The 12,204-nt window shown below is 31.1% G+C and overlaps 1 protein-coding gene across 1 annotated transcript in view; it reads left to right on the top strand.

Annotated features, from left to right (window-relative positions):
• The window catches only part of LOC107455476 (short-chain dehydrogenase/reductase family 16C member 6), a 32,921-nt gene that overhangs the window by 15,700 nt on the left and 5,017 nt on the right, over window positions 1–12,204 (top strand). The window contains exons 3-4 of the mRNA XM_016073057.3: window positions 8,874–9,118; window positions 12,022–12,138. Coding sequence (XP_015928543.1) covers window positions 8,874–9,118; window positions 12,022–12,138 — 362 coding nt within the window. The remainder of the gene's footprint in view (window positions 1–8,873; window positions 9,119–12,021; window positions 12,139–12,204) is intronic.

The raw sequence follows: 12,204 nt of genomic DNA, 5'->3' as shown, positions 1-12,204 counted from the left end.
AAAGAAATTAGTATATATATATATAGATATATATATATATATATATATACACACCGAAGAGCTATTACATTATGACCTCCCTCCATCTATAAGAATGGGCTCGCCCAGGCTTTCATGGTTTCTCGCCCAGGAACAATGTTTTCATGGGGCACATTAGGAGCCATAATCCTCATAGAACAATCCCTGACGTCTGTAAACTATTTGAACATAGTTGCAGACCAGGTTCACCCGTTCATGGCAACAGTTTATCCTGCGGGGGATGGTGTTTACCAACAGGATAATGCACCATTTCATAAGGGTCGAATCGTCGAGGAACATTCCAGTGACTTTCAAGTCATGTCTTGGCCCCCAAATTCACCTGACCTTAATCCAATAGAGCATTTGTGTTCCTACTTGGAAAACCATATTCGTGCTGCCACGCTACCTCCTCGCAATGTGAGGGAATTGCAGGACTAGTTGGCGAGCGCTTGGCACCAGATACCTCAGACTACCTATCAGCACCTTGTGGAATCAATGCCACGGCGAGTGTTAGCAGTTTTTAGAGCTAAAGGTGGTCCTACATGTTATTAGCAGGGTGGTCATAATGTAATTGCTCTTCGGTGTATATCGTTGACTTATCATTTGTGCACGCAGCATGGTATGTCTATGCGTTCTAAAGGCTATAAATACTACTAAAAAAAGAAAAATTGCGCTGGTTTGCCGATGGACATTAAATAGTTCTGGATTTGACATCCCATCCCTTCCCTTATAAGTGACTTTCGGAAAGCTTAGAGATGCCAAACACCGCGGTGTTCTGAATTGTTTCGTTAATGATTTGTTCTCACATCGCCTCATTCAAGGAGAAATATGATTCATCACGGCTTAGATATAATTACTTCAGATTCAACAGAACATTAGTGACTATGCCATATTTATAAATCTTTCCCCCTACATTTTTGTTTAAGAGAGTTGTATCCTTTATGGTATTTTATGGCTTTGAGTTTTAAATAATTATTAGAAAATATTTTCACAATTAAAATATGTGATAAATTAATCATCAAAACAAAATTTCTTTTCAGGAAAATGATATTTTCATTTTATTTACCATTTGTACTGTCATTTTTTTTTCTCGTTTCAAATGTGTACTTTATTTTATATTTAGAAAGATTTAATCAGATTTTCCTGATTTTTATTCTAAATATTTCACAAGAGTTTTATTCGTTGAAATTGTTATTAAAGTGGATTTATAGTTTTTAAATATTTGAAGCAATTTTAACCAATGTTCATATTTAACTAAAAATAAGCATTGATTTTTTTAATGGTATTTATATTGATGATTAATTATTTTACTTATTTTGATCAGTACTTTAGTTTTAATAACAATTTCGAAGTATTTCACGATTATAAAAGTAATTAGGGTTTAAATAGCAAAAAATTTTGATCATAAATTTTGAACTTTTTTTTCTCATTCTTGATGTTTCAATTGAAATAATTATCTTTTATTCTTAGATCTTAATTTCATTGTTTAATACATATGTTTACCTTTACATTTCTAAAAGTTATTTACTATCATTGAAGTTTCTCTTCTTTTTTTTTGAAAAATTTTTATTTTCATTAAATTGATTATTTTAATTGGCATGAAAAATGTTTGGGGGAATAATTTTCAATTTTATTGTGTTATGCGATACAGTTTCTATGATTTATAGATTAGTAAATTTTTTTTTACTATAAAGTTTAGGGTTAGGATAAAATTGCAGCAGAAATTATAAATTAAATATGGAAGTATCAGGAAATGTTGAAACTAATACAAATAATTTGGAAAATGAATAAAATACTTATTTTTAAAATTTGAATTTAAATTAAGATAAACCGGAAGAACAACCCGACATATTAATGCTTGAGTCCCAACGTTGGTGTTTAGTTCACAGTCTGGCTTAGTAATTTCATTAGCAAACCATTTCTCTATTTCTGAGCATTATTTCCAACATAAAGAATGACCAAACACGAATTGACTAGTAATAGTTACCGAATACACTTAAAAATACGTTCAAAATAGAAATAAAAATAGTAGAATAGCCTTACACCCGATTGTGACTAATTAAACTACCAATTAAAATCTCGACACAAGAAGTTTTTTAAAAAATATCCGAACTAAAATTTTTCAAGAAATTTATGTACAAATGGAAAGAAAAAACTTTGTGAATATAAAAGAAACAAAAGGTAATTTGCAACTTAACCAAACTTGCACTTCAGATTAAAAATACGAAAAATAGCCAGGTCAGTCAAATGTTAAAAACTGATTTACCTTATACCATATTAAGTTTGAATGATTTCAATTAGAGATTGATTGTGTTAAACGGGTTGTAATGCTAAATCTGAGAAGACTGATCACCTTTTCGGATTATAAAAGCAGCATGTCCTTGCACACGACTTTTCCTGAAATCCTGGTTAATGATTGCAATAAAAATACCAATGAAGAAAATAGAAGTATGAATGAAAATGAAGAAGTTAGAAAGTAAAAATAAATATTAGAGAGAAAGGAAAAAATAAAAGAAGGAAAAGAATGACAAATCAAGGAACAAAAAAAAAATAATGAATATATTCATGAAAATTTTAAAGAAAAGAACATTTTGGACATAGAAAAAACATCAGCATAGCAAGAATGTAAACAAAACGAATTTAAAGAAAAAGAAAATAAAACATGGGCTCAAAAATAAAGATTTAAATAGCAAAATTGAAAATAATATTTCTAATATTCCTGAGGCTGACTATGGTAAGGGGCGCTACATTATCAGAGTCATGTTGACAGAATAGTGTAAATCCAAGATAATAATAAATTCCCAAATTCAGGAAATTTTACAAAAACTTTTCAAGCATTTTTCTATTAAAGTGACCAATATGAAAGGTTAATAATAAATAAAATGAATCCCCTAATGTAACAAAATAGTTCTGGGTAAAACGTTAACTAACGTAAATAAGAATCTTACATAATTATGATGTTAATTATTAAATAAATAAAAAGAATGTTCTTGAAAAAGAAAATACATAAATAGTTCATGTATCAAAATTGCGAAGGTACCACCCACCTGATAAACTGAAATTATCTCATGAATAATAAACAAATATACTACTTTAAATAATATTGTGGCTTAATAATAAAATTTATTTTGATTTGTATTAAATTTAATGCTTTAATGATTTTTCATAGTTAAATGTGAAATTAATCTAATAAAAAAAATATACCGAATAAGACCTAACATGGTTCAAACGAACATGTTGTCCCCTTTTTTCCGGAAGATCCGATGCTTCAAATTTTCTTCAAATTCAGCATTTACCCATTTCTAACAAAAAGATATGGGGCGATGGTAGATTTTTTCTCGTTTTATGGTCAAAGCCACAAATAGATAAAATTTTTACAAAACAGAGCTTATATTTATTTGAAACTAGGACAGCACTGAGATTTGGGACTGTTTTCCTCCTTTTGAGGAGTACAGCCCCTTATTCAGTAAAAATGCTCCTGAAAAGTTTTGAACTTCAGAATAGCAACCAAAGTGTCATTTTTTCATTAAAGGAATAATAATAATGAAGTCTTAAACTTCAGAATAACGACGACTGTGTCATTCTTTTATTTTTTTATTTTCAAATTAAGTAAACAATACTGAAGTCTAACTTCAGATAAAAAATTTTCTTATAAAACTGTTTTTTATATTCCGTGTTTTACATTTTAACATACACATTTTTAAAATGCTTATAAATTTTTCTCATCTTGATTGAAGAGTTCATTAAATTTGGGTTATTATGAGGAATAATACTTCTTGGTGAATAACTTTATTGTGATCTTCAATCAAAGGACTTGGAACTAAAAAAACTGTTAATTCAGAAAAACTGTTAAAAATGAAAATCTAACTCTTAAATTTGCTGGTAGCGCTACAACAGATTTTTTTTCTGGAACATTTTATTTGTGTTAAAATTTTTAACATGTGTACAAATGTGTGTGCAAAAGTTCGCCGTTTTCACTTTGCTTATTATGTTACATCAGAGCTGACCTCTAATTCACCACGTGATGATGGTTGCACATCGAGTTCCACCTACGCCCTACCCAATCAATCCAATTTTTTGATGTGGTTTTTACATTATATTTGCAACGATTTACAAAGATTTTTATTGGAGTTAGATTCGTTGGCTGCATTGTTAATGTTCTTTTTTTATATCTGTTACACATTTAAAGTTAGATTTTTTGGAGAAATGAGATTTAACTGATTTAGACCTTAGTTTTGCTCGTATATACTTATGTCATGTTGATATATACTTATGTCACGCATGATACCATAATGTGCGATTTAATACCATCTTCACTTAAGCTTTGCAACGTCGGGGAGAAATACACCACGTAAGAATTTAAATTAATAATTTTAAAATAATCTAAAGTTTAAAAATTTATCTTTGATTGTACTAAATTTGGCCTTTGCTCAAAATATTCGTGTTAATTAGGATAACTGATGCTGCATTTTAAATGCAATCATCTTGAGGCATTATCGAAAAGACTTGCAAAACCACGATCCTTCTCATTTGCCCCTTCCAGAACACTAACTGCTGTTAACTGAAGTTATGCATAAGAAGCATCTTTAAAGCAAGAAAAAGACTGTTAAAAATTTAACACTAACTTTCAAACTTCGGATTAATTTGAAATCATTGAATGGAATTCTTATGTGGTATATCCTTATCCAATGCTGCACGTCTCGAGTGATCACACATTTATTCTGACGTTGAGCACATTAGAGAAATGTCACATTCTAAGCTGTGTCAAACTTGTGACAGAGACGAAGTCTGTGGACGTGGAGAAGGATACGTCTAAGCAAGTCCAGACTTTTAAAGTAAAAATAGACTTTTAATGTGTGGTAGATAGAAAAAAAGGAACCGATGCAGTAAACCAAAGAATCCTACTCCATTGAAAATTTTTGTAAATATACTACCCCACCGAAAAACTGAATAGGAAAAGTGTAGGTGGAATTCGAAGTGCAACCATCTTCACGTGGTGAATTGTTCGGATCTAATATGGATGGTATTTTCTACACTAGAAAGCGCTGCAAGCTCTTGACTGCCTATACTTCCGGTTTACTGTTTTCGACTTGTTTTGAAGCCATTTGGCTCAAAACGTGATCATAGTGTTTTGAGACTCTCTTGTATACGTGCATTTGTCATCTGATTTTGTCACCGTCATTTGAAAACTTGTCATTTCAAAACGTAAAAGTTGTCATTTGAAAAACACTTCTTACCTTGTTAACAATAAATCAACTTCGAAATTTAAAATTAAATGATAATTTGTAAAATTTACTTAAACTCGCTGATCGAGCAATATGCTAACACTAACGTATGATGATACACTAGTTGCACCGAGAACTAACAGCAATAAACAAGTAAAAAGAGGCCAAATCAGAACTGTCAAAATTCTTTCTAAATCTAGCAACCATGTCACCTTTTTTAAAAATACATCTCTTAATAACTAGAAACTTCAAACGCACCAGAATTACTTAATATCATTAATATCTTATGAAATACAGCAGACTTAGGCTCAGAAATTGTATAATTTTTTTTTATTATTAAAAACGAAATTATCTGTTTGAAAATATCATCTCGCAGAATAAGATGTAGTAAGAAGCTGTATACTTTATAACCGAAAGTTAAGCAGGTCAAGAACTCGAGATTAATATTACATTTAATCGAGATAGTTTACATTTATATTGAAAGCACCCTTCCTAATGAACGAAGTGAAAAGCAATTTTCTAAAACCTCGTGCGAATGTAAAACATTAAATTATTGATCAAATTTTAATTCATTTTGGATACCATCAAGCATAAAAAATAGAGCATATTTTGTTCAAAAAATAATTACCAATTAAAAATAATTTAAAATGCGCTTTTTCTTAAATTAATTTTAAGCACAAACGGAAGATGTAAACGGACTTAAATATTTTTGTACAGTTTTTATTCCTCTTACAATAGGCAACTTTTCCACCGTGCCCAAATTCAAAAATTTATTTTTTTCGACGCACGTACACATTTTTATTAATTTAAGATAAAATATTTGTCTATAAAATTCGGCTTATTAGTGTTGCTTCAAAAATTTAATAAGTCAAAAAAATTATCCTCCTTAATTTTCAACTCAACCGTAATAAGTTTTTACCTTGACTCGCTAAACGGATCATTTGAATATCTTTAGATTTGTCGTGTCCTTGAATTTAAAGCAGAGATATTTATATACATATGCAAATTGTATGATATAAAAGGTGAAGGTTAAAGTTCAGATTTTTTCAGTTTAGTCACACTTTTAAGACCTTTCTTTTTTTTTCTTTCTTTTTGACAAAAGTCTATGTCTAATTTATTGATAAATAAAATAGACATAGAAGAATATCAGAGCCGTTTTTAAGGATGGGCCCAGTAGGCCCTGTTCCAGGGTCCCGAGTTCTGATGGGGGCCCAAAAAGTCTGAAATCTCATTGTATTAATTGTTTCGTTGCTTTATTCTAACTCATTTATTATTTATAACTTAAGAGGGCCCCCAGATACCACTTTTGCCCCTCTTTTTTTAAAGTTTTGTTCGTACCTCTAAAGCCCATAATACATTTTTTTTTCTTTTTTACATTGTCGAAAGCTTTTTAAACTCTAATCGAAGTGTTTACAAATATAAAATAATTGTTACTCTTCTCTTTTCAAACCAAAAGAGCAATAAAACGATATTTCCACTGATGAAAATATCCCCACTTTCGTAGCTACCACCCACAGAGTTGTCAAATAGTCTCCTCACTTCACACTGTGGGAAAATGTTTTTAGCTTCTTTATATTGCCTTGGGCTCTTTTTTTCTAACTTAGAAAATATCAGATAGTCATAGAAACACCCTTTTGTCTGATTTCTGGTCATGAATTGCTTGGAATAAATGCTCTGGTCATAAATGCTCTAAGACAGCGGTTCCCAATTGTTGTTTGTCAATTGTCTGCGGATCCCTAAATAATCAGTCTTCTATCTCAACGGCGGTTATAAAATAAAGTAAAATAAAAATTTAGCGAAAATTGAAATAAATGTAATTACAATGAAATAACAATGCAGCTGTTCAATGACGGTTATTAAATAAACTAATAATTTGGCCGCGGTAGTTTGGTTGGTAGGGCTATGGACTCGTGTTCGTGAGAATTGGAGTTCGAATTCAGCCGGCCGAATAATACCCATCTATAAAATGGTAACTGGTGCATGTTGAATCTGTCTGGGTCACAAATTCCACCAAGTTCTCATAACAATTCAATACCCCTGAGTACTGATCCAGGAGTTCCCTTGTCTTCTGGATTAGTTTTAAGTAACCGAGGCTACGTAGTTAAACACTGAAAGTCGTAAACTCAAAATTGAGTCGGTTTTTTAACGGAAATTATAAAAAAAATAAAACTATTAATCAAATTGTATTTTCTTGTATTCTTTCTAACACCTTGCATATTTTATACACACCTTCATAATTTCATGCTTCTAAGTCTCATGGATTTTGAGCAGCAAAGCAAAATGTAACGTACAGAAAAAAAAATTGAGAAAAAAGTTCGCAAAAAATCATTTAAAATTGCAAATAACATATACATATATTCAAAATTTAAAAAAAAAAAAATTAAAAATTAAATAAATTCAAGCATTTCAAGTATTATTTGGCCCAGGAGAATAAGTTAGGACAATTAGGCATAAATGACTTGTATAAATTAGTGAAAAACAATAATCACGAAGATAAATTTCCAAACATTGACATTTCATTTCAAATTTTTTGTCACTCATGATAACTAATTGTAGTAGCGAACGCTCATTCTCCAGACTAAAAGTAATAAAAAATGAGTTAAGAAATAGTATGACTCAAGAAAGATTGAGTCATTTGTCAATTATGAGCATTGAATATGATGTCTTACAGGAAATTGATGATATGATGGAAGACTTCGCCTCTCAAAAAGAGCGAAAAGTATTGTTATCTTAAATTTCTGATAAAAATAATGTAAGCTTTTATAATTAAGTAATAATATAAGCTTTTATAATTAATCTATATGTTTTTTACACTAAAAATAAAAAAAAATTTAAAAAATGCAAAATTAATTTTTTTTCTCTAAATTTAGTCATAAAGGGCCCCCAAATAATGACAGGCCCAGGGCCCCTGTAAACATAAAAACGGCTCTGAAGAATATACTTTCGAAATAGACGAATATACATCGAAAGAATATACTTTCGAAATGATTGTTTATTAGGCTAAATTCAATATTTTAAGTCGGTACTGAGTTTACATATTTACAAAACAGTTGGTATTCAAAATGAAAAGTATTTTGGTCTCCTCATTATTTTTGGTAGAAGAAGACAAAAACAAAAATTCAGTGATTTTTAAAATTAAATTGGCTTTATTTCCTCCTGCAGTAACTCTACTTTTCTTTCCCTCTTATGTAATATTGGTGATATTCAAATACCTTCACATGTCTCTAGTCTGAAGTATAAAAAAAATTTACACAAGAAATTAATAGTAAAAGCAAAAATACCATCAAAATATAATGAATCACAGCTGAGGCAGCGAGACTGAAAACACGATATCAGTTTTATTTCTTGACGAAATTATATAATTTCAAATACTCTAACAATTTGCTTTCAACAATAATTTGCTTTTGATGTATTCAATCTCATCTTTCTAAGTAATAATTCGTTATATTTTGATTATATATCTGATCTTAAATATTAATTTCTTATTTGCTTAACTTGTTTTTATTCTAAATATATTTATTAAAGATAGTCATTATAGTTTATGTTTATCTGTGGTATTTTGAAAGAAATAATTCTCCAATTTTCATTCAGATGTCTCGATATTATTGAACAATAATTTAATATTTTCAGATGATAAAGTCATTTCTACCTGACATGCTTCAGAATGACCATGGCCATATCGTATCAATTGCCAGTCTTGCCGGACTTGGAGGAGTTCCTCGTTTAGCAGATTATTGCGCTTCCAAATTTGCTGCTGTTGGATTAATGGATAGTTTAGAAGTTGAACTGCATGCAATGGGAAGGAAAAATATAAAACTAACTACGATTTGTCCCTTCTTTATCAACACCGGCATGTTCAATGGAATAAACTCCAAGTAAGTAAAGGTTCGAATTTAATATGGCTTAGTTTGCCATCCTCATTAACCATAATATAGTTAACCACGAATTTGTAACTATTAATTAAATTACAGAATCAGACACAAAAACATTATTTTTCTAAAAAAATAAACCCATTTTTCAATGTTGTTGTTGTTGAAATATGCCTGTTTAGGCAGAGGGGTGCGATTGTTCTTGTTTTCCAGTGGCGCCATCTTCGGCCAAGAATTCGACTTCTGCAACACAAATACGTCACACCCGTTTATAGGGCAGATCCATTCACACATTCATTCATTCATGCACAGATCGTAATTTTGACCTGAATCAGAGAACGATCGATCTCCAATCCAATACCCCAGAGGTATTGATTTGTAATGTGAACATGGTAGACTTTGTGACTCGACAGACTTAACATGCATCAGTCACCATTTACTACACGAGGAGTAGTCGGACGGTGGGGTTCGAACCCACGAACTCTCAGACATGGGCCCAGCGCCCTACCGACCCATTTTTCAATGAATTTCGGTTTAGGGAGGGGTAGCCGCAATATGAGAAAAATGGTCCCAATACTTTAACCAGGACAATTGTCGGAAGTTAGGCCCCTTCATGTAGTTTTACTTTTTCTGTATTTCGCAGTATATTGGTAATTGTTTTAGAGGATCGAAAAATTTCCACAAACAATTTTAAAATTTCCTTTATATAAAAGTAATTCGATGTAAAAAAAATAATTTTTAACAACTGTTTATAATTTTTTATTATTTAATTTACAAATTGTCAGACAAGTTTGAATTTAATATGGCTTAGTTTACCATCCTCTCATATGGTTAACCACGAATTAGCAACTATAAATTAAGTTACAGAATCAAAAGCAAAAACGTACTTCTTCTAAATAAATAAACACTTTTTTCAACAAATTCAGATATAGGGCCAGCTACTGATCTGTCTCCGGCCTAGGCACCCTGAACCTACACCTGTAGCCCCGCAATATGAAAAAAATGGTCCCAATACTTTAGCTACGAAAATGGTCAGAAGTTAGGCCGCTTCATGCAGTTTAACTTTTCGTGTATTTCGCAATATATTGGAAATTGTTTAAGCGAATCAAAAAATTTTCACAAATAATTTTACAATTTATTTATCCAAAATTAATTCAATGTGAAAAATAATTTCTAATAATTGTTGATTACTTTTTATCATTTGATTTATAAATTGTCAGAAAAGTTTGAACTGAAAGGTATAAGAATTTTTACATGACATTAAACTATGCAATTTTAAACGACAAAATAAAAAATTTTAATGGTTTCATCATAAATTAAAATATGTATTTTATTTATTTATTTTCGAATTTATTCAACTTTTGAGAAACTTTTTATCGAATTGAGATAAAACGAAATTTTTAATGAAAAAATTATAATTCGAAGCTTTAGAACCTCTTTAAGGTAGCTAATTGTATGCATTTGAAATAAGCCTTGTATTGACTTAAGTATTTTTTTAATTTGTGTTATGTGTCGAGTCCATTTTAAACGAGCACGACTGTTTCTAAAATCTTACTTTATTTATATACACGGAAAACTTTTTTATTTCTTAAGTGAAAAATAAAACATTGTAATTACTTTTATGTTATTACTTTTGTTTATTTTCTTATTATAATTATTATATTTTGAAAATATCTCTTTTTATAGAGAATCGTATAGCATGATAATGCATTATTAATAATTTCCAAAAATATTGTTCACAAAAGATAACACATTAAGCTTATACACTGACACAAAAAAAATTCCAACACCAAGAAGGAATTGGGCTAGATAAACTAATTTGGTAGGTTTGTTTATACAACTAAAAGATAATGACTATTCAAATTTCGTGCTTGGTACATAAGTTTGGTTCAATATGCGAATCAGGGTTGCTATAAATACGGGTTCTACAGTTCGTAAGCGTTATTTTTCGTTCAATTTTGACATAGTGAGTTTCTGTTAGACAAGAATAAAGAAGACGTAGAAGCCATTATCAACAGCTCACTGAGTTTGAACATGGTCGTGTAATAGGGCTGCGAGAAGGGGAAATTTCTTTCCACGATATTGTCGAAAGATTGGGGAGAAATGTATCCACTGTGCTTGATTTTATTTTATTTTACAACCGTCGATAAACAGTCGACCCAATTTTTTGGGTTTATGACTACTAATGTTCAACTCCGTAGCCTTGTAATTTTGAACCGAATCCAGAAGACTCCAGGATCAAGTATTAGGCGAAATTTGCCTTCGTGATTGCACTAACCCGAATTTGTGTTACATGGAGAGGAAAACCACGAAAACTTCCTACGGTTAGCCTCACTGTAAGTGAACTCAAACCCACGAACCGTCTACCACTGAGGATATTTTACGTTAGCACTGTGATGGGTGCAAGCCGAATGCGGAATTCGTATCGACGAGCCGTCGCTGAGATTCGAAACCGGCTCACGTCATTGGAAGGCGAATGCTGTTGGCAGCAGTGGTCATGGGAACGTACTGTTTTAAGAAAACCGGGTTCTAGGTTGCCAAACGGCACTACTCAGAGGGAAGACCACCGTGTACGGCGTATGTCTGTGGCGCACTGTACTGTGTCTGCATCAGAAATTCAAGTTGCAGTTGGTACTGCAGTGAAACAACGAACTGTTACAAATCGGCTACTTCAAGTACAGCTCCGATCTAGATGCCATGTAGCTTGCATTCCCCTCACTCCAAACCACTGTCGTGCACAGCCTTACCATTAGCGGCTTAATGCAAAAACTCCATTTTATCAAAAAATCCCATTTTTCTCTATTCGAAATTGTGTAATATTTTCAAGAAATATGCAATACTTGCCCGGATAAATTTGATTTTTTCTTTTTTTGCCATTTTCGTAAGTAATATATTTGTATTGTTTATAGATTGTTCAGCATCTTAGAACCTGAATATGTTGCTGAAGAAATTTTAACATCGATTTTATGCGAAAAAGGAACTGTCATTATACCACGGTCTTTCTATGTATTGATTGCTATGAAAACGTAAGTATCATTGATTTATCCATGGCTTGCCAGGTAAAACCAATGCCTAATACATATATATATATA

Source organism: Parasteatoda tepidariorum, chromosome X1, assembly GCF_043381705.1.
Source record: "Parasteatoda tepidariorum isolate YZ-2023 chromosome X1, CAS_Ptep_4.0, whole genome shotgun sequence".
NCBI classification, from domain to species: domain Eukaryota; kingdom Metazoa; phylum Arthropoda; class Arachnida; order Araneae; family Theridiidae; genus Parasteatoda; species Parasteatoda tepidariorum.
The sequence above is the reverse complement of the archived record's forward strand: the minus strand, read 5'-3'. Positions and strand labels throughout refer to the sequence as shown.